Source organism: Monodon monoceros, unplaced genomic scaffold, assembly GCF_005190385.1.
Source record: "Monodon monoceros isolate NGI ecotype Baffin Bay Population unplaced genomic scaffold, NGI_Narwhal_1 Super_Scaffold_11, whole genome shotgun sequence".
Taxonomy (NCBI): domain Eukaryota; kingdom Metazoa; phylum Chordata; class Mammalia; order Artiodactyla; family Monodontidae; genus Monodon; species Monodon monoceros.
The window spans coordinates 8,921,973-8,944,620 of NW_021703767.1; the positions used below are offsets into that span (position 1 = coordinate 8,921,973).

At 39.7% G+C, this 22,648-nt stretch overlaps 1 protein-coding gene across 3 annotated transcripts in view; it reads right to left on the reverse strand.

Moving 5' to 3' along the window:
• Positions 1-8,548: 8,548 nt before the first annotated feature.
• Positions 8,549-22,648, reverse strand: part of MORC3 (MORC family CW-type zinc finger 3) — a 41,820-nt gene continuing 27,720 nt past the window's right edge. For all 3 annotated transcript variants that reach the window (XM_029214442.1, XM_029214440.1, XM_029214443.1), the window contains 7 exons: positions 22,221-22,343; positions 22,040-22,114; positions 21,068-21,113; positions 18,727-18,893; positions 14,537-15,425; positions 12,820-12,974; positions 8,549-10,030 (listed from right to left, as the gene is read on the reverse strand). In XM_029214442.1, coding sequence (XP_029070275.1) covers positions 9,877-10,030; positions 12,820-12,974; positions 14,537-15,425; positions 18,727-18,893; positions 21,068-21,113; positions 22,040-22,114; positions 22,221-22,343 — 1,609 coding nt within the window. In that variant the 3' untranslated portion in view covers positions 8,549-9,876. The remainder of the gene's footprint in view (positions 10,031-12,819; positions 12,975-14,536; positions 15,426-18,726; positions 18,894-21,067; positions 21,114-22,039; positions 22,115-22,220; positions 22,344-22,648) is intronic.

A 22,648-nucleotide genomic window follows, 5' to 3' on the forward strand; every position in this document is an offset into this window, starting at 1 on the left:
TATATTGGCTCTAGATCGTTTTGGAGAATTCAAAACTATGTGATTGTTCAGTACCTGGATTGCTTACAGTATACCTCAATTAGTAGATGTGGCTACAGACACTTTTTAAGAACAGAATTTAACATTTTAAAGTGAGGTTGTAAATCAGAAGGCAGAAATAGATGCAGCAGGCCTTTTGAAATGGGATAATTTTCCAAATGAGACATTTTATCTGTGAGTTTCCCAGAAGGCCAGGAAAAAAATCCCTTGTGATGCATAGCCTTAATTGATCAAAGGAACATACAGGTTCATCTGAGGAGCCAATTCTTCCTGGCTTTTTAAAACAATTTTCTTTCGGCATTTTTAGGAAAAAGAATTGACATGGATTCTTATATAAATGCTGGTTGATGCTTGTAGCTGGTTCCATGAAAGGTATAGAAATTGTCTACAGATGGATGTCTCATGTTGACAAAAATGACAGGAGGCTCCTTAAGCCTGTTTTCTACAGAAAGCTAGGATAATGTAATCCAGATATGTAGTTTTTAGATGTTCTCTCTTGAGTCATGGCTAGGATTTCGAGAACTTGGACTGGGAATGACTAATATGTACTGTAGATAATCTGATTGTCTGAAAAGCACACATAAGAGAAAAAAAAAACAAAAAGGAAAATCCCACTCCTATGTATGTACCGAAAAGAATTAAAAGTAAAAGCAAGGATGCAATTAGATATTTATACAGCAGTGTTCATAGCAGCATTAATAGCAAAAAGTGGAACCAACCTAAATGTCCATGGACGGATGAATGGATAAACGAAATATGGTACATACATACAATGGAATATCATTCCGCCTTAAAAAGGAATGAAACTGATACATGCAACAAGATGGATGAACCTTAAAAACGTTATGCAAAGTGAAATAAACCAGACACAAAAGAACAAATATGGGGACTTCCCTGGTGGCGCAGTGGTTAAGAATCCGCCTGCCAATGCAGGGGACATGGGTTCGAGCCCTGGTCTGGAAAGATCCCACATGCCACGGAGGAACTAGTCCCGTGCGCCACAACTACTAACCCTGCGCTCTAGAGCCTGCGAGCAACAACTACTGAAGCCCGCGTGCCTAGAGCCTATGCTCCACAACAAAAGAAGCCACCACAGTGAGTAGTCCCTGCTCGCTGCAACTAGAGAAAGCCCACGCACAGCAACAAAGAACTAACACAGCCAAAAATACATAAATTAAAAATAAAAAGAACAAATATGTTATGATTCCACTTCTATGAGGTACCTAGAATAAGCAAATTCGTAGAGACAGAAAGTAGAGGCCACCGGGGGGCAGGTGGGAATGAGGAGTTATTGTTTAGTGGATACAGAGCTTATTTGAGATGATGAAAAAGTTCTGGAAATGGATAGTGGTGATAGTTGCCCAACAATGTGAATGTACTTAATGCCACTGAATAATACACTTAAAAATGGTAAAATGATAAATTTTATGTAATGTATATATTTCCACAAAAAAATTAATGAGTTAATATTTACAACACACACACACACACACACAAATATTACCGGAGGGATAAGTTAATGGGGATACAGATAAGACAAGATTGACCGTGAGTTGGAAATTGTTGAAGCAGAGTGATGGGTACACATGAGCTCATTGTAATAGTTCCTCTATTTTTTAAAAAAAATTTTATTGGAGTACAGTTGGTTTACAATGTTATGTTAGTTTCAGGTGTACAGCAAAGTGAATCAGTTATAGATATATCCACTTTTTTAGATTTTTCTCCCATATAGGCCATTACAGAATATTGAATAGAGTTCCCTGTGCTATACAGTAAGTCCTTATTAGTTGTTGTTTTTTAATTAATTTATTATTTTTGGCTGTGCTGGGTCTTCGTTTCTGAGCGAGGGCTTTCTCTAGTTGTGGCAAGCAGGGGCCACTCTTCATCACAGTGCACAGGTCTCTCACTATTGCGGCCTCTCTTGTTGCGGAGCACAGGCTCCAGACGCGCAGGCTCAGTAGTTGTGGCTCACGGGCCTAGTTGCTCCACGGCATGTGGGATCTTCCCAGACCAGGGCTTGAACCCATGTACCCTGCATTGGCAGGCAGATTCTCAACCACTGTGCCACCAGGGAAGCCCAGTTATCTATTTCATATATAGTAGTGTGTATATGTCACTCCCAATTTCCCAATTTATCCCTCCCGCCCACCACTTTACCCCCTGGTAACCATGTTTGTTTTCTGCATTTGTATCTCTATTTCTGTTTTGTACAGAAGTTCATTTGTACCCTTTTGTAGATTCCACATATAAGCAATATCATATATGTCTCTCTCTGACTTACTTCACTCAGTATGACAATCTCTAGGTCCATCCATGTTGCTGCAAATGGCATTATTTCGTTCTTTTTTATGGCTGAGTAATATTCCACAGTATATATGTACCACATCTTCTTTATCCATTCCTCTGTCGATGGACATTTAGGTTGCTTCCATGTCCTGGCTATTGTTAATAGTGCTGCAATGAACAGTTTCTCTACTTTTGTATGCAATTGAAAATTCTCGTTATAGAGGGAATTCCCTGGCTGTCCAGTGGTTAGGACTCCAAGCTTCCACTGCTGGGGGTCCAAGTTCAACCCCCGGTCGGTAAACTAAGATCCCGCAAGCCACTTGGCATGGCCAAAAAATTAAAAAAAAAAAAAAAATTAAAAAAAAAATCCCCGGGGGCTTCCCTGGTGGTGCAGTGGTTGAGAGTCCGCCTGCTGATGCAGGGGACAAAGGTTCATGCCCCGGTCCGGGAAGGTCCCGCGTGCCGCGGAGCGGCTGGGCCCGTGAGCCGTGGCCGCTGGGTCTGCGCGTCCGGAGCCTGTGCTCCGCAACGGGAGAGGCCGCAGCAGTGAGAGGCTCGCGCACCGCAAAAAAAAAAAAAAAAAATTCCCTTTACAGAGCTTAAAATATCTGATACTGAAAAAAATCAATTTAAGGACACAGTAAATTAGTGGGAAATGAGAAACTACTGGTTAAAGCGATGATGGTGAATATGGTGTATAATACTATTATCATATACTTTATATAACATAATTATATGTAAGTATTATAATATATAATGATTTTTATTATTGTCCTAGACCCCTGTAATTCTCTGCCCAGGAAAAGAGGTAACAGGTATAGTTAGTTATGTCAGACTGCGTCACTTCTCTGGCTGTCAGCTGGTTAGACAACTCACACTGTAAAGTCACACAGCAAGTTGGGAAGAGCGCTTTCTAGCGTCTAGAAAGCGTCATGCAGACAGCATGAACACCACAGTTTGAGATACTCCACCAAGGGAATCGCAAAGACATGGGACAACTGCCTATCCAGAAAAAAAAAAAAGAAAAGCCCACATCAAATTACTTCCAGTCAGCCCTGCTTCAGATCACAGCACAAACTTTCAAAACATAGGCCACACAGTTCAAAACACAGGCCAGTTTTCAACAGCATTTAACAGGAATGAGGAAGACTGATGACTCATGTACTTTGTGAATATAAAGCACCATTACACTTTGCTATGGAGATACAGCTGAATTCTGGATAATATTTACATAATTGAAGATACTCATAACCTAAATATTAGCCAAGCTGGGGTAAAAAGGTCTTTTGAGTCTATTCTATATATCATTACCATAATGAGTCCTGACTGCTTTGCAAGAAATTAATACTGAACCTTGAGGTTACATGTTTGAGACAGGTAATTGTATTTACTCAGCCCATTCTTATTAGAATGCCTGTGTAGGAAATTTACTTGTGATTCACACTCCAGTTTTGTAATGGTTAATTCATTCTCTATGACCACACTCACCTAAAAACTTCACCTGCATTTGAATGGCTTGAATTTACCAAGACTTGTCTTCAAGGGTCTTGACTTTCTCCCTAGAGGCCAGTATATGTAAATTAACTTCATGACCACAAAATTAATGCTAAAAAAGCAATGCATATATATTTTCCTCTATGCCAAGTGGATGGATATTAATGTCATTCTTTTTGTGAGCCGTGACCAATGTCCCAAAGACAAATACAGGGACTTCCCTGGTGGCGCACTGGTTAGGAATCCACCTGCCAATGCAGGGGACACGGGTTTGAGCCCTGGTCTGGGAAGATCCCACATGCCGCGGAGCAACTAAGCCCGTGCGCCACAACTACTGAGCCTGTGTTCTAGAGCCCGCGAGCCTCAACTACTGAGCCCGTGAGCCACAACTACTGAAGCCTGCACACCTAGAGACCATGCTCTGCAACTGGAGAAGCCACCGCAATGAGAAACCCATGCACGGCAACCAAGAGTAGCCCCTGCTCACCACGACTAGAGAAAGACCGTGTGCAGCAACGAAGACCCAATGCAGCCAAAAATAAATAAATACATAATAAAAAAAATAAAAATGCAGATGAAGTGCATAACTAGAAATATCTAAAAATTTAAGAAAAAGTTGGGGGGAGGGTTAAATTAGGTGATTGGCATCAATATATACACACTGCTATATATAAAATGGATAACCAACAAGGACCTACTGTATAGCACAGGGAGCTATAGTTATATTTTGTAATAACCTATAAGTGAAAAGAATCTGAAAAAAATATATATATATATAAAACTGAATCACTGTGCTGTACACCTGAAACATGACATTGTAAATCATTTATACTTCAAAATAAATATATAATAAAATGCACGATTTCATGTAATAAACAAACATAAGAAAAATTTAGGTATATCATGAATGCTCAGAATATATGTAGATACTAGTCTAACCTTACATAGGTATAAGGGGGGTGATATTTAATATAAAATTAATGTAAGTTTCTTGTTTTATAACTTTGCTTTCAAAGAATTACATTACCACACATTATGCTTCTCTCGTAACTGGAGAAACCGCATATCATCACAGGTAAGAGGTTTTTAAAAATATGTAACGTTTCCAATACTGTATTAAGAATATAACTGTAGGGACTTCCCTGGTGGTCCAGTGGTAAAGAATCCGCCTTGCAATGCAGGGGACATGGGTTCGATCCCTGGTCAGGGAACTAAGATCCCACATGCCACGGGGCAACTAAGCCTGCATGCCACAACTACTGAGCTCACACGCCTCAACTACAGCCTGCATGCTGCAACTACAGAGCCCATGCGCCACAATTACAGAAGAGAAAACCCACACACCACAGCTAAAGAGAAGCCCGCATGCTGCAACGAAAGATCCCACAGGCCTCAATGAAGATTCCACATGCTGCAACTAAGACCCAACGCAGCCAAAAATAAATAATAATCTATGAAAAAAAAAACTATTGAAAAAAAGAATATAACTGTAATACTGTATGCCACAAAAATTTTATAACGAGCTTCCCTGGTGGCGCAGTGTTTAAGAATCCGCCTGCCAACGCAGGGGACCCTGCGAGTTTGAGCCCTGGTCTGGGAAGATCCCACATGTCACGGAGCAACTAAGCCCACGTGCCACAACTACTGAGCCCGTGCACTAGAGCCCGCGAGCCACAACTTCTGAAGACCGCACGCCTAGAGCTGGTGCTCCGCAACAAGAGAAGCCACTTCAGAGAAGCCTGCACACCGCAACGAAGAGTAGCCCCTGCTCGCCGCAACTAGAGAAAGCCTGCGTGCAGCAACGAAGAACCAACACAGCCAAAAAAAAAAAAATTTATAACGGGCTTCCCTGGTGGCGCAGTGGTTAATAATCCGCCTGCCAATGCAGGGAACATGCGTTTGAGTCCTGGTCCGGGAAGAACCCACGTGCCGCAGAGCAACTAAGCCCATGCGCCACAACTACTGAGCCTGCACTCTAGAGTCTGTGAGCCACAACTACTGAGCCCGTGTGCCACAGCTACTGAAACCCACGTGCCTAGAGCCTGTGCTCCGCAACAAGAGAAGCCACCGCAATGAGAAGCCTGCACACCACAACCAAGATTAACTCCTCGCCACAACCAGGGAAAGCCCGCACGCAGCAAAGACCCAATGCAGCCAAAAATAAATAAATTTTAAAAAAATTTATAATGATTAGTGTATAGGCTAGGCAACCGTGAAGCAATTGTATTGATTACACCAGGCTACCAAAACGCAATCATATTCCTTGCTGCTTCTTACCAGTGCATGAATCATTATACCTGTAAATAAATGAATTTTTCACATCACCTTTTCATTTTCAATGGGTACACGTAACATCTAGTGTTGTCTATCATTTAAGATAATACAGATGTACATACTGAGATGGTCCATCTTGTAAACAGATGACGAATTTGGCAGTACAGTACTGTATTTTCCTTATGATTCTCTAACAATTTTTCTCTAGCTTACTTCATTCTAGGAATACAGTAAATGATACCTGTAACATAGACGAAACATGTTAATTGACTGTTCATTGTTGTAAGGCTTCCGGTCAACAGTGATTAGTAACTTTGGGGGAGTCAAAAGTTATACATGGATTTTTGACTAAATGGGGGTCAGAGCCCACAAGCCCCAAGTTGTTCAAGGGGCAGCCTCATATAAAAAGACATGAATCCAGTGGGTCTCTCACTCCATTCCAATGAGTCTATGTGACACTGTGCAAAGTAAGACTGAACCAACTTCTGAAAGCTACGAGTTGTCTGGGTAGTGTTTGTGGCCACATTAACAGGCATTTAGCTTCTTTAAAGCAACAAACCAAAGAACCCAACAGAAAAGAATAGGCAGAGAATATGACAGGGTACTCAGAAAAAGGAATTAAAATGGCCAATAAAACATATGAAAACATGTTCAACCTGAGACAAAGAAGTGCAAGCTGCCATTTTCCCACATATCAGAAAGTTTGATGGAGATAGGAAAAAACACACTTATACATCTATTTTTCATAGGAGTATAAATACTCGCAACCATTTTTGGATGGCGACATTTATTAAGATTAACACGGCATACACTTTGACCTATCAGTATTCACTACAAGGTATTTACATTCTGGATATACTTTAAAAAGTATGTGTGCTGTGTATTTTCACAGCAGCATCTTTTGTAGTAATATCAAAAGACGAAAAATAAATGAGGGCTGGGAGCATATTCATGTCATAAAATGCTACTAAAGCTGTTCAAAAGAGTAATATGGAAATGTTACCAATTATATGGTGTGATACCTGTGTAGATTTCATACAAATATATAATCAAATACAAAGATATAAAATTTAATATAAACTGAATGCATATATATGAATCTGTGTATGTAGGCAGCTAATATTTTCTGGAAGGACATAAGAAAACACTTTTCATTTTATATCATTCTGTTGTATTCACATTTCTAACTTGGGCATCAACTCTGCTTCCCTCTCCCTGTCCTTGCTTACCCCAGTGAGAAAGTGGTCATGCAGATCCTGAGTTTGTTTCAGGAACCACTTGAGTTCAACACTTACAAACATTCATCACTGGAGGGTATATATCAACAGCTCTCAGCTCTGACGGTGCACTGGGAGGCCTTAAAGAAAAGCAGCCTGACAGTTTGGTCCAATCCCCAAAACTCTTAATTAGTACAGGCTGCATCCTCACACTGGGATTCCTAAGAACCGCCCAAGTGATTCTAAAATGCAGTCAGTGAGTGGTAAGAACCATCAGTATATGTCACTTTAATTATTCCTCCATGACAAATAACGACCTAATGGGCTGTATGACAGCAGGAATCAAGTGTCTGAGACCATGGGCAGAGTCACCAGCACCTCCTGCCCACATTAGGAATTTGAGGCCCAAATAAAGGCCACATCCATATGCCACGCCTCTCCTGCTGTGTGAAAATTAGCTTTTACTGATTTTGTGGTCTTAGCTGAGGTCCTGTTTGTAGGGACTATGGACTATTCTGGTTTACGTCCTCACACTGCTTTTAAGTTTTAAATAATTAGTTTAAGCCACACTATCCTCCCCCACACTAGCCTTTGAACAAATTTAACTTGACAAAAAAAGATAGGTAGGAACAAATTTAACTTAACAAAAAAAGACAGGTATCGCTACCTCAATAGATGACATGAAAGCCCATGTACATTCTTGTTAAATTTGCTAGCCACAAAGTCATATCTTGGCAATGTTTTCTTAAAGAGTGAATATTAGGTAAGTATTTCCAACGAATCGATTTAGCAAGCAAGTTTCTCTAAATCTATGATTAACTTTGCCGTTAAGCCAGTTAACAGCCGTATGAAATATGTATTTTTGCAAGAATATAGCTGACCAAAAGGAAGGGAAAAATAGCAAATTCCAGAAATAAGTGCTACATAAATATTCACAAACTTAGACATGCTATACACAGCTGCTATCATTTAGGCAAGGTTTCTTTAGATGACTTACACAAATAAAGTCTCTTTTTGAGTGGAAAATGCACGCACACACTCTCAAGGTGAGCCCAGTCTTAGAGCCTTAATGGAAGTAAATATAACTTCTAAATTTTTAGAAATTATATCTTCTAAATGTAACTTCTAATAAATATAGTAAAATGAGCTCAACTTGAGGGTCTTAACAGACACAATCTTGCTTTTCAAAATATAACTTGAATACAGAACTCCTTAAAAGTAGTATCTGAAGTGTGAGCCATCATATATATTTTTATTTTATTACAAGATATTTTAAAATTTGAGCAAATACAACTGTGACAGAAAACCAGCTTCATACCAAAAATACACTTTCAATTACTTTATCAAGCAAATAAAAATTTATTTGCTTTTTCTAGAAGTTAATGTACAGTAAAAATTTAATATTGTACATGACAGACATGTAATTAAGCATACAAAAGGAACATGTATTCAATGTTCAGAAACAAAAGTAAAAATAAATAGCAATGATAAAACTTTGAAAAAAATAATGCACATTTTAGTTGTGGAAAATAAGATTCTTAATTATATATACAGTTATACTTAATAGAAAGCCATCTCTTTATAATTGCACAAAACACGGGACCAGTAAAGCATAATTTTTATGGCATGTAATACTATAATCCTAGGTTGTTTGTTGCTTAACTCCAGGATATAAAACACTTAGGTTTGTAATATAATAAAAGGTATGCAGTACTGTTGGAGAAAGATTGTCTTCCTCAACTCATATTAACCTGTAGTACTCCTACAAAAGGCTGTACAGGAAATTTCACAAAAAGAAATAGTGAACAATCACTGTGCCCACTCCATGCGGACTAAGCAGCCAAAAATGGGCTTCCAAGTAAATGTGGTGGGGCATTTAATGTTTTTATATTTTTATACTAAAAATCATTATTTTTTTCTGTAAAAACACTTTGTGTTTAATAACCATGATCGGCAATCTCAGCACACACAAAAAAATCCTGGCAAAATGGATGGAGTTTCTGCTTACTTTATTTTCATGAATAAAATATTTCAGGAGATAAGAATTTATAGAAAAGAAACATTAATGCTCAATTACTTACAACTTATCGGGAGTGTTATTCCATTTTTAAAAACCCTGTTTTAAACTTCTCTGTAAGAAAATCAAAGGTAACATTTCCATTTGTATTACGGCACAGCCCTCAAGTCAGAGAAAAATACACTCTGGGGAACCAGGAAAGACTGCACAAAGGTTAGGGGAAACCTGAAAACCTCTTGGTGAAAAACACTTGAGTCCTCTAGGGTAATAAAAAAATATGTGTGACTTAATTATAAATATTTACATTTCAAAGCAGAATCATGAGTTAGCTATGTAGCTGCTCAATACCAATGATTCACAGGCATTTCAAAAGGTGTGATAATGTGTCCACAATATTTGTGTCCACACTTGAATGCATAGAATACAGAAAAGATTACGGTTCTTCAGTCTGTTACGTATCATATCTATAACAAAGTTGCTTAAATTTTGAAAGCTATACAACCAGAAAGATGGAGCAAATATTTTTTAGTATCTCACATAAAATACACTTTAAGTACTACTGATTTCACTCATTTGCTCGACAACTTGTCCTAAGATCTCATCAACTACATCGACATCATAATTCACTTGCTGAAGATCGAGATCAGGTACAATCATGGCCAGGAGCTGTCCTACGTTAACTCGAAGAGATCGAAGTTTGAGGCTGCAAATACAAACATTACACCTATTAGACGAACATTATAACAATACAGTTTAATATTCAGGTAGGCCTTATAATTTAAGGGAAACATTAAAATGGAATCTCTGTAGAATGATATACAAACTAAATGAATAGCAAAACTTCCTCAAGAGAACTAGATTTAACAATTCATTTAACTTAATAATTCATAATTTAATAACTAAGTATAATATTTATCTGTTGGTATGTAGAGTGCTTCAAAACACTAGCAGCTCTGTTTGGTTCCAACTATTACAATTTTAATTCGAGATTGGAGAAAAGATGAACTGGTAAAATACATAAATTACAAGATGTTATTTACAATTGAAAATCTTGTTATCACCTGGAAAACAATAATGATACACTAGTGAGAACACTGGTCTAAGAATAAGAATGTGTCACTTTGAAGTTCAGCTTCCTTTTGAGCAAAGTGAATTGAATTGTTCCCTAAAACATGTTCTATGAGATATCCATAGTAGTATAAAAGGAAAAAGAAATGGTCCTGTGGTCAAATGAGCTTATACAACTTTGGGTTAAATAATGGTAAAAAGACTTTTTAAAATGCAGGATTTCTGCATTTTAAATGCAGGGACTTCCCTGGTGGCGCAGTGGATAGGACTCTGCACTCCCAATGCAGGGCACCTGGGTTCAAACCCTGGTCAGGGAACTAGATCCCACATGCATGCCGCATCTGGGAGTTTGCATGCCACTACTAAGGAGCCGGTGAGCTGCAACTGACGAGCCCTGCAGCAGCAACTAAGGAGCCCACCTGCTGCAACAAAGACCCGGTGCAACCAAATAAATAAATTATTTAAAAAAAAAAAAAAGCCTTTAAAAAAAATAAAATGCAGGGTTTCTCTGAACCTATCACATGCTACAGTTCACTAACTATCCGTTTTACTATGCATTTATTATAAACACTGAGAAGCCCTGGATTAAATGATCATTATCATTCCTTCCGTTTTCTATACTGTATCTATCTGAATATCCACATTCTAGACTTCAAATTTCTACAACTACACAGCAAGCAGCCTTTGCGTCAAAGATTGAGACGCCTAGGTCAAGAGAATGTTACAGTTGTTTTTGTTCTGCCCCCTCCCAAAATATAAGAAGTCCACATTTAGTTTAGATACTGATGTTTCTAGGGTGGAAATCTCTGAAGAAGCGAGCTGCTCATCCTTGGGTTGACAACGCATAAAAATGTGATTTTAAATATGTTTTTTGTGAGCTTATGTTAAGATTCCATTGGACCTTTGATAAAATTTTACATCATGCCCATAACAGCTGTTTTTTGTCCAAGCTTTCCCACTCATCTTCAATCAGAGGCCCATTTCTATAGAAAAAATAGAAAAAGACCAGTATGACCCTACAACCATCTTTGACCTATCCTATCCTTTAAGTCTTTTGACTGTCCTGGCTAATTCCTCCTCTCTACAGGACACATCACAAATCCCTATTTTAGTACACAGAACAGGACTGAGAGAAATATTGTGAGCTCCATATGCAATTTTAAATATTCAAATAGCCACATTAAAAAGTAAGATGAAATAAATTTTAGTTACATATAAAATATTACTTCATCATATAACCAAAATATTGAGGCATTTTATTTATTTATTTTTTCATACCAGGGCATCAAAATCCAGCATGTATTTTATACTTAAAGCACATCTCAATTCAGACTAGCTAGATTTCAAGTGTCAGTGGCCAAATGTGCCTATACTGTCTTGGAAAGCACAGGTCTAAAAGATCATCAGTTACTCAAAGTTTAGTGTGCAAGTGAGTCATCTGGGAGATTGTTTAAAGGTTTCCAATTTAATCAACTGCACTGTGGTCCAAGGATCTGCATTTTCACAAGCACCACAGATGCTTGTGGTTCCCATTTTCAGAAACACCAGTTGGGATTTTTTTTTCTGACCCCTTGCCCCCCCATGCTTATATGTACTGATCTATTCATTCTATTTCCATGAATAGATTTAACGAAATCCTTTAAAACCTTAAGCTAAAAAACTAAGTCATAATATAATTAATGTCAAGTAAGGATGGTAAATTATTTCTCAACAATAGTACATTTTAGGTATCAAGTTTTATCATATTAGCAAGAAGAGTTGCACTATTTTTAATGACTATTTTTGTGTGTTTTTTTTCCTCTCTTGAATGGTTATCAACAGACCACCAATTCTGTCAGAACCCCAAGCCCATTTAATATCTTCCTGAGAGAGGGTAATCATTCATTTACTGTTTTCTTATTTTCACAGAACTTCTTCCTAATTAATCACCTGTAATTAGGAATCACCTGTAATGGCAATTTTTAGTAATTCTGTGATTTCCTAAAAGTTAAAATTGGGGAAGGCATGTAGTAAAATGAGGTAGCAAACCATAAAGAAATGGTGCCAAGTACAGAAATTAAAGAAATCAAGGTCAAAAAGTAAGTTTCATGAAATAGACCCTTGTCTTCTAGTCATTGCCTAATTCAGCCCATCCTTCAATATCTGGCTCAATTTTCACTTTTTCCCAAAAAACATTCCAAACCACTCTGACCAATCAGAGCTTAATTCCTTTGAAACTCCTATTTCATTTAAGTTCACAAAATTGTTAGTTCCTTGAAGGGAACAATGATGACATGTACTTCTTTTGTATCTCTGTCTATCAGAACGTTGGGATCACAGCAGCCAATAACTTCTTTTGCAAGAACAATCTGTTTGATGTGCACTAGCAAATAAGTATCATGCTAACCAGAACTGCAGCCCTAGCCAAATGCCTCATTTCATTACCTTTCCCCATCAGTATAATTTACAGACTCCTCGATGTTACTTGACGTTGACACATCTCCAATTTGTCGACTTGTAGATTTTAATTGTTCGATTTCAGTTTTCAGTTCTTCACACTGCAAACGGATTTGTGATTTTTCCATTTCCAATAATTCAACCTGACAAAAAATTAATTTTTTAACTGTACAATTTAAAAATACTAATGTCAAAGTGCAAATTTAAGCTAAGAAATGTACAAAATCCTGCTTGATGAAAATTATTACCATAAAAAAATTAGGGCACCTCCCCGCTCCAAAAAGAAAACCAAAAAAACACACACAAAACACAATAGCTTTCTATAAATAAAGCTTCATTTGCTTAGTTTCAGCTCTATATCTTTTTACATTAGAAGAATACAAAATGTTAATTAAAGCATGACTAAAAACAAATGGGGGCTTCCCTGGTGGCACAGTGGTTGAGAGTCCGCCTGCCGATGCAGGGGACACGGGTTCGTGCACCGGTCCGGGAAGATCCCACATGCCGCGGAGTGGCTGGGCCCGTGAGCCATGGCCGCTGAGCCTGCGCGTCCGGAGCCTGTGCTCCGCAACGGGAGAGGCCATGACAGTGAGAGGCCCATGTACCGCCAAAAAACCCCCAAAAACAGAAAAACAAATGAGACCTAAAAACTGAAAAACCAAGATAAAAATGCCCAAATTATGTTGAGGTCATAGTGACTTTCACTTCTTGCACACTCACCAGCAGTAAGTTACAACAGAAAGCTTATATTTTTTATGTATTTTGTCATCTAGCTCCTGAGCCAACACATCAAGCGGAATGTCTGAATAAGCATTTATGTCGGCAGTATTTCCAGAAGAAGGGGCAATTCGGTACCATACTGTCGTTTCCAAATTCCTTTTAGCAGAGAAACTCTCCTTTCAAACACCATGTAAATATAATACGTAAAATATTTTTCAAAGGAGCTACCCAAATTTGAACTAGGGGCTCCTCCTTCCTCAGTAAAAGAACCCCCAAATAAAGACTACATTTCCAAGGCATCCACTGGCCAGGTGACTAAGGTCTGACAGATGGCATATAAGCAGCTTTCAGAAACTGCACCCCTTCTCTTTCCTGTTGCCTGGAATGTAGATATACGTTGGCTGGACCTGAAGAGCCATCTCTTCACAAGCCATCTCCCACAAGCGCAGTGGTCCGAGTGCTTTGCTTTGAGAAGCAAAGCAACGATGCAGAAGGAGCCTGTGTCTCTGATGACTGTGCAGCTGCTGCTGTTATGTGGGGTTTTATGTCACCTTCAAAGGAACCTAATCATAAGTAATACAGGGTACCTCTATAAAATAAGGTATTGTCATCTACCCTGTGTGGTTATTTGCAGGCTTATTAATAACGGACTAGAACTGGCATGTTAGTAACTGAGCGTCCCAGTGGGAATGAGCAGGATGATCCCTCACTGCACAGCAGTGTCCTTGCGCACTACACGACATTTACCAGACCCTGTTCCCACCCATTCGATTCCAACAATGCCCATCCCTTCAAGACATTTAAGAACCGAAACTGCCCTACACATTTTCATATGCCCCCAGAAGGACCACTCCCAGTTGAGAACCAGTGGAGTCGGTAAATGGAAATATGATTAAGTGATTTATGCCCACCTAGCAACTGGCAGTTAAGCTTCAGATGCCCCTGGACTCCCACGACTCTCACTGTGCAGAATGATGTAACTCACCTCACTTTTATACTGGTCCCTCTCGATACTGCATTTGTCCAGCTGTCTAAATACATCGTCAAGCTGCACAACCATCTCATCCATTTCACTTTTACTCTCGCTATTGGAACACTGACTGCATTCAGCCTTTACATGCTGCAAAGCACTACACTGTTTTTTCAGCCTTTCTATTTCTTCCAAAGCTTGCCGATACTGAGACACCATATGGTCTGGACTTTCAGATTTACCATTAATACTTTCAAGTAAACATACAGCATCAGTTTCAGTAGACTGATGGCAAGTTTCCTTCTTCACGTATTTGTCATTCATTTCCAGTATCCTCTGCTGTAACACTTTGATTTGGTCAGTAAATACGTGGCACTGTCTTTTATAATTTTCTTTTTCTTGGGTGACAAGCAGCAGCTCATTTCTTAGTTCATTTAATTGGCAACCAGCATCACCAGCAGATTTATCAAAGATTTCCTGGGTTTCACGTATCTTTCCTTCAGTTTCCACACAGGATGGCAGTATGGCTGTGTCATTTCTGACATCTATCTCATCTTCAATAGTTTCTTCCTTTTTAACGACTAAACTTGGTACTTCAGTCTGGGTGGCTGCAGTGGTTCCCTGATTGCACCTGGATGATGAGGTGCCTGTTGAACTAGTCTGGCCACACGGTTCATTATCACCCACAGGCTCCCCCTGAATACCGCTCTGCTCCATGTGACTCTGTTGCAATTTCACTTCAATATCATCGTCTGCTGCGGGCTTGGGAGTACTGTTTTCTTCTAAGATGATGACATCTTCGTCATCATCATCATCTTTATAAGAATTTTCAAATGCTGGATTACTCAATCTCCGATTCTTTGCATTCAAAATTGAGGAACGAGTAGAGAGTCTCCGTTTCAGGCTGGAAAAAATTTTATATATGAAATATAAGATTATAAAATGTAGATATGGAAAAAATAGACGACCTTGAAGTAATCTATCTTGAAATTCTAAGAAATACCCATGTTCATTTTTAAAAAAATGATATATTACACAGTACTGCCCAATGATTTAATGAAGTAGAGATTATTTTCTCCTTTTACAGATAAGGAAACAACTATTGAGACCTCTTTTTAAAAGTAGCACATCCTGGGCTTCCCTGGTGGCGCAGTGGTTGAGAGTCCGCCTGCCGATGCAGGGGACACGGGTTTGTGCCCCGGTCCGGGAAGATCCCACATGCTACGGAGACGCTGGGCCCGTGAGCCATGGCCACTGAGCCTACGCGTCTGGAGCCTGTGCTCCACAATGGGAGAGGCCACAGCAGTGAGAGGCCCGCGTACCGCAAAAAGAAAAAAAAAAAAAAGTAGCACATCCTTATACTGCCAAATAGCTCTTCATTTGATGCCTTCTGGCATTTCAATGTAACATGTCCAAACAGAATGCCACCACCCACCCCAGGGCTGCTCTCTGAATTCCAGAGCTCAGTGAATGACACTGCCATTCCCGTTTGCCCATCAGAATTTTTATAAACATTCAGTGATGAAAGGTGAACCACAAAGTAAACAAGCACGCCCTATCCTTTCATGGAAAACAATTTCCCCTGCATTAAAAATTGCCTCATTTTCTTCATCTGCTTAGTTTTCTGTGAATTTATCACCAATTGATTACTTTTTGCCCCACTTAGAGGGATATTTGTACTGATTTGCTATTTGGGCCTTATGTGTTAAGACCTCATTTCTCAAGAAGGATTTTCCCCTTTCTTAGGCTTACTCTCTCATATGGAGAGGACATAATCTCCAATAAAATCTTGAGAAAGGGTACATATGACATAAAGAAATGTGAAATTTTGCATGGTGAAAATATCTTTATTCACCTCTCAAGTTCACTGCTGGCTTGAAAAATATAGACTTCCAGGTTGGGAATTACTTTCTCAAAATTTTAAAAGCATCAATCCATTGTTATCTACCATTCATTGTTCCTGCCATTCTGATTCCTGATCTTTTGAATATAGCCTGTGTTTTTCCTCTCTGAGATATTTCTTACCTTTTCCAGCCACTATGCTGTGTATTTAGTGGCAATTAAGTCTTTCTTATATTATTTCTCTCCCTTTGTTCTCTGATTTCCCACTCTGAAATGTCCTTACTCAGATGTTGGCCCCTCCAGTACGTCGTCTCTTCTTTTTTCTATCTTCCAACCATTTATCTTTTTGTTCTAGGAGATTTATCTGTTAAACATCTACCCACCTCTCAATAAATTTCACATGGTTTCTTCTACTCCCTTTGTTTCAGTTTTGTACATCTGGGGATCCTTGGCTATATTTCTATTTCAGACTAGAGGCAGTGAGGTCTGGGAATGTGAAGGATGCTCAGGCTGTCATCATCTTCTACAGCTTTTCTCTTGGGAGCCCAGTGAGGCAAGGAAGGGAGGGGGATTTCTTCCACTCAGTATTCAAACTTTCCCTTACTTCTGCTTCCAAAACAGTGGCTCACCCACATCTTCAGCAGTAGAAACTGCTCCAGAAAGTAAACTCCCTGCCTTCTGACAGAGGAGGAGAAGCAGCACTGTTGGACTTCGCAGGCTGGGAAGAGGTCCAGGGAACTACTCTTCCTTAAACTTTCATACAAGCTTCCTGTTCTCACCCCTATTTTCCACCTTCAGAAGTTCCCAATGCTTCCAAGTTCTGAGACTGTCTAGGGATCAACGGAGTTAAGCATTTAATTGGAAACTGTCCTATTATTTTTCTTACCAGGCCAATTCCTATTTGTCTCTCTCAAGACTTAGTTTAGGTACACCTTTCCACAGACTTTGGCTCTATGAATTTAAGAATAAATACAGGCTTTAAAAATTAATGAAGGGGACTTCCCTGGTGGTCCAGTGGTAAAGAATCCTCCTTCCAATACAGGGGACGCAGGTTCGATCCCTGGTCAGGGAACTAAGATCCCACATGCCGAGGGGCAACTAAACCCGTACACCAAAACTACTGAGCCCCCGTGCCTCAACTAGAGAGCTTGCGTGTTGCAAACTATAGAGCCCATGTGCTCTGGAGCACACACCACAACAAAGAGAGAAAACTCACAGGCCACAACTAGAGAGAAGCCCACGCACTGCAGCAAAGAGCCCGTGTGCCGCAACTAAGACCCGACACAGCCAAAAATAAAATAAATATTTTTTTAAAATTTAATGAAAAGTTTTACTCTATTCTCTTCTTCCATTTTGATGGCAGTCATATCCGAAATTAAATTCCATGATCACGTCTGTAACATTACAAATTTTACTTTTTCTTACTTTGTCTGTAACCATCTTTATGAAGAAAAGCCAATATTATGGAGACTAGTTAAAAAAAAATTCACACATGTTCTCAGTTAAGTAGCAATTCAGCCACAAACTAAGACCTCAAAATGTAGGCTATAAACAGCAAACTATTTCAAAACATGCCCTCTCTGATGTATATATGCATTAAGACAATTTCTAATCTTTTCTGAATTTTCAAAAATCCTTTTAAGAATTTAATGAAGGCTACAAAACCTCTCAGAACGGCTGGCCTCACTATTTCAGAGAATCTTGTTTCAATGTTTCTCTTTCAATAACAAATATCAGATGGAGTCAGTCTAATGTACTAGTTCACTGGCGTCACGCGCCTTTTCACCTGTGTCCATTCTATCCCCTTTGAATGGGCCACCATGCAGAGCACTTACTGCTTTCAGAATTTCAGGGACCAACCTAAGTACCAGCTCATCATACAGCCTTCCCGACCACTCCAGTCAAAAGAGCTGACTGTCCAATTCATGTATCACTCACACCTTTCTTCCTCTTCCTTCTCCATCCACTCATCCGAAGTGCATAGCATGTCATGGGCTATGCTAAGAACGTATGGGTCACATTTGACATTACAGCGTTGTACTGTTAATTGCTTCAGGTTTTTCTTTACTCAGATACTGATAATCTTAAAAGCAGGAATTTTCATACTATACAGAATTTCAAAGAGGTGACAATTTGATCAATCTCCACAATAAAAACAATTAATGTTCTTTTAATTGATTTAAACAGGTAACGTAAATGGAGTGGGGGTAAGTTCAGACAATGAAAGCAAAGTAACTTGTCCTTAAGACTTTTCACATGGATGTCAACTACACTTTCTTAGAAGCGTATTTCTGCATTGAAGTGTCAAGTAAAGCTGTTTAATATTCATTCCCCAAATGGAAAAACACATTTTAGCCACTGACCTGTTATTCTCAGGTTCAGACTGGGGTGAACCTCGATGATTATTTATAAGTCTCGTTGCATAAGTATTTGCCGCTTCTGAAAGATGTCCTCTTGGAACATTTTCCTTAACGGGAGGAAAGCTTTGACTTGACACAGGAGTTGTTGGAAACAAGAGTTCAGCAGGAATCTGTTGAAGGAAAAAAAACTGATCTTAAAGAAATTTTTAAAGTGTGTCATGTTCCAAACACAAGATATTCTTTCCCCTTTCCGTCATCCCAGGACGCACTGAGAACTATCCTAACCACATAAACTCCTTGTGCTACACCAGACCAAGGAGTGACCAACAACAGGCCAAAGAGCCAAACCCAGCCTGCAAGTGAGCTAGGAATGGTTTTACATGTTTAAATACATGAACAAAACAACAAAACAAAGAAAGAATATGCCACAGAGACTGTATATGGTCCACAAAGCCTAAAATATTTACTATCTGGCCTTTTACTGAAAGATTTGCTGATCTCGGACTATACAGAACGTATAGACATATAATAAAACCTTATTTTTCTAAGAGAAAGAAATTGAGGATAAAGTCACAAAGACACTGCCTTTAAAAAGCAAAGTAAGCCCACTATTCTTTTTCTCCCAGTTCTGTTCTCACCCTCAAACCCTCAGCCTTTACACAAGAAAACATTTCAATGTAATGATAAGCACACATACACAACTGCAACAGACCACAACTTCTGATATAAGAAGTACAACTACCTATTTATACACTCAGAAAAAGCTCAACACCATTAAGCATTAAAAAAGGTAGGGGGTATGGAAGGACTTCCCTGTGGCTCAGTGGTTAAGACTCCACGCTCCTGATGCAGGGCACCTGGGTTCAGGGAACCAGATCCCACATGCATGCTGCAACTAAGACTTCGCCACAACTAAGGAGCCGGCAAGGCGCAACTAAGGAGCACGCCTGCTGCAACTAAGACCTGGCCCAACCAAATAAATAAAATATTTAAAAAAAGATAGGGGTATGGATTAAGAGATAAAAACTACTATGTATAAAATAGATATGGGCTTCCCTGGTGGCGCAGTGGTTAAGAATCCGCCTGCCAATGCAGGGGACACGGGTTCAAGCCCTGGCCAGGGAAGATCCCACATGCGGCGGAGCAACTAAGCCCGTGCACTACAACTACTGAGCCTGAGCTCTGTAGCCCTCGAGCCACAACTACTGAGCCCATGTGCTGCACCTACTGAAGCCCGTGCACCTAGAGGCCATGCTCCGCAACAGGAGAAGCCACTGCAATGAGAAGGCGACACACCACAACGAAGAGTAGCCCCCGCTTACTGCAACTAGAGAAAGCCCGCGCACAGCAACGAAGACCCAACCCAGCCATAAATAAATAAATAAATAAATAAATATATAAATGCAACAAGGCCATACTGTACAGCACAGGAAATTATAGCCATTATTTTGTAATAACTTTTATTGGAGTATTATCTGTAAGAATCTGAATGACTATGTTGTACACCTGAAACTAATATAATATTGTAAATCAACCGTACACTATGGTTGAAGGGTCAACACTACAGCTTTGGTCCATGTTAGTACTACCATGTGGCTTCCTGGGTCTTCCTATGAACTTTTCCTTGACTGTCTACCTAGCAATAAGATTTTTTTTTTTTTTTTTTCCTCTTTTGCGGTACGCGGGCCTCTCCCTGTTGTGGCCTCTCCTGCTGCGGAGCACAGGCTCCAGATGCGCAGGTTCAGCAGCCACGGCCCACGGGCCCAGCCGCTCCGCAGCATGTGGGATCCTCCCGGACCGGGGCACGAACCCGTGTCCCCTGCATCAGCAGGCGGACTCTCAACCACTGCGCCACCAGGAAAGCCCTAAAGTAAGATTCTTAAAAGAATATCTGCCTTTCCTCAGAAAATGCCCAACTGTACAATAAAATTGAGAAGTTTGACTGAAGTTGTGGGTTAGAAGTCAGTATTGGGAAAGAGGGTAAGAAGGGGTACAGGAAGAGAAGAGAAACGTGAACTGAATGAACGAGACTGCTTCAATTTGTTATGTAACTCCTAAGCTTAAAATTGAGTATTAGGGCTTCCCTGGTGGCGCAGTGGTTGGGAGTCCGCCTGCCGATGCCGGGGGTGCGGGTTCGTGCCCTGGTCCGGGAGGGTCCCACGTGTCGCGGAGCAGCTGGGCCCGTGGGCCATGGCAGCTGGGCCTGCGCGTCCGGAGCCTGTGCTCTGCGGCGGGGGAGGCCGCGGCGGTGAGAGGCCCGCATACCGAAAAAAGAAAAAAATTGAGTATTAAATTAATCACAACACAATACAAGACACAGCTATAAAATAGAAGGCCTAATTACCCGAGGGATTGCTTCCGGTTGTCTGATCCTGAATTTTTCCTTGTCTCTTAAAAAAAAAAAAAAGAGGAGAGAGAAAAGAAAAATGTATTTAAATTTACTTCATTATGATTTTTCAATTCTGTTTTCGAATGACATACTTGCCATTTTACTACTAAGTCAATAAGATAGGTACATTGAACTTTGCTTCAATTTCGTTATAATCAGTGGTAAGGCCTCAGGCAGGGAAGTACTTTCCACCTCTTATCTCAGCAACACCCTAATGTCTTCCACTCCTGCTACTGGATTTATCTTTAAGAACACTGTACTATAAATCAAAACCACCCAGAAGATCTTCATCAACTCAGCCTTCCATGTGCAGTACATAAGCCTAACGTTCCCCGTGGTTCACTATCGTTCCCCAGCTTCTCTCTCCCACCTCTATTTTCCATTATCCCCATTCACATATTTACTGTAGTTAAGCTGAACAAACCATTGCTTCCTACCCAACAAATCCTACCTTTCCTTCAAGGCCTATTACAAAAATGTCCTTCATGAATTTTCCTGATCCATTTCCCCATCCCCAACCAGAAGTAATTTCTACTTATGGGGTTCCTCACAGGACTGGATCATGCCTTTTACGGGAGTCGTCAACTTCAAATTGATAATACACACATCTCACTTTCCCCGTTAGACCATGAGCTCATAAAGGGCAGTATTCACTTTTGATTCACTGGTGTGTAGTCCAAAAGAACAAAACTATACTGTATATTCAAAGTATCTTGTAGATAGGACAGCAATAAACAGCAGGTACTCACAGTATAAACTTTAAAAGCACTTAATGTTATGCACGCCACATCCTATCTTTTTTTTTGGAGTCATAATCTTTTTTGGCTATATTGCTTTATCTTGGAGAAATATCAACTAATGCTACAGACACACCACTGTTGATGATCTGGGTATTATTTTCCCACCATACATTAATATAACACTCACTTCTTTTTGTAGGTTTTTTCATAAGTGGGATGCACCAAATCTTCATCTTCAGGTTCTTCTGGAACATCACAATTTCTAGTCAGAAAAATCACATGGGAATAACACGTCACCAGCGCCTATTCATACACCTTGAACAGTACTTTCTGCCTTTCCAAAAAGGCTACTACCAACTATATGGTACCTGAACTGTGGGTCAGGGTTATTGGAGCAATACCATTTTTCTGGAAGTTGATCTATCCCATCTGGTAATTTTCGCCACTTTAGACAGGAATCACATTGAACCCATGTCTGATCAGGACGTTTCCTGTAACAAAATAGCAACTAAATATGAGCATGGAAATATGGATCTAAGTACTTCACTAGACTTTCCACATCATTTCTACCACAAAATGCCCCTATTATTTAATTCCGTCCCTGAAAATTCCGGAACGTTTGACAGTGAGTTAAGATTTTAAAAACAACAATTTTGGCTACCACTGAAGGTTAAAAGTGACAGACCAATTTAAACAAAGTGACTTAGTCTTGTTTAATAGCGTACTATTACATTGTTTCTATAATAAAAACTAAAAAACTTAGAAAATACTACAAATGCCTTGCCCTGAAATTTAT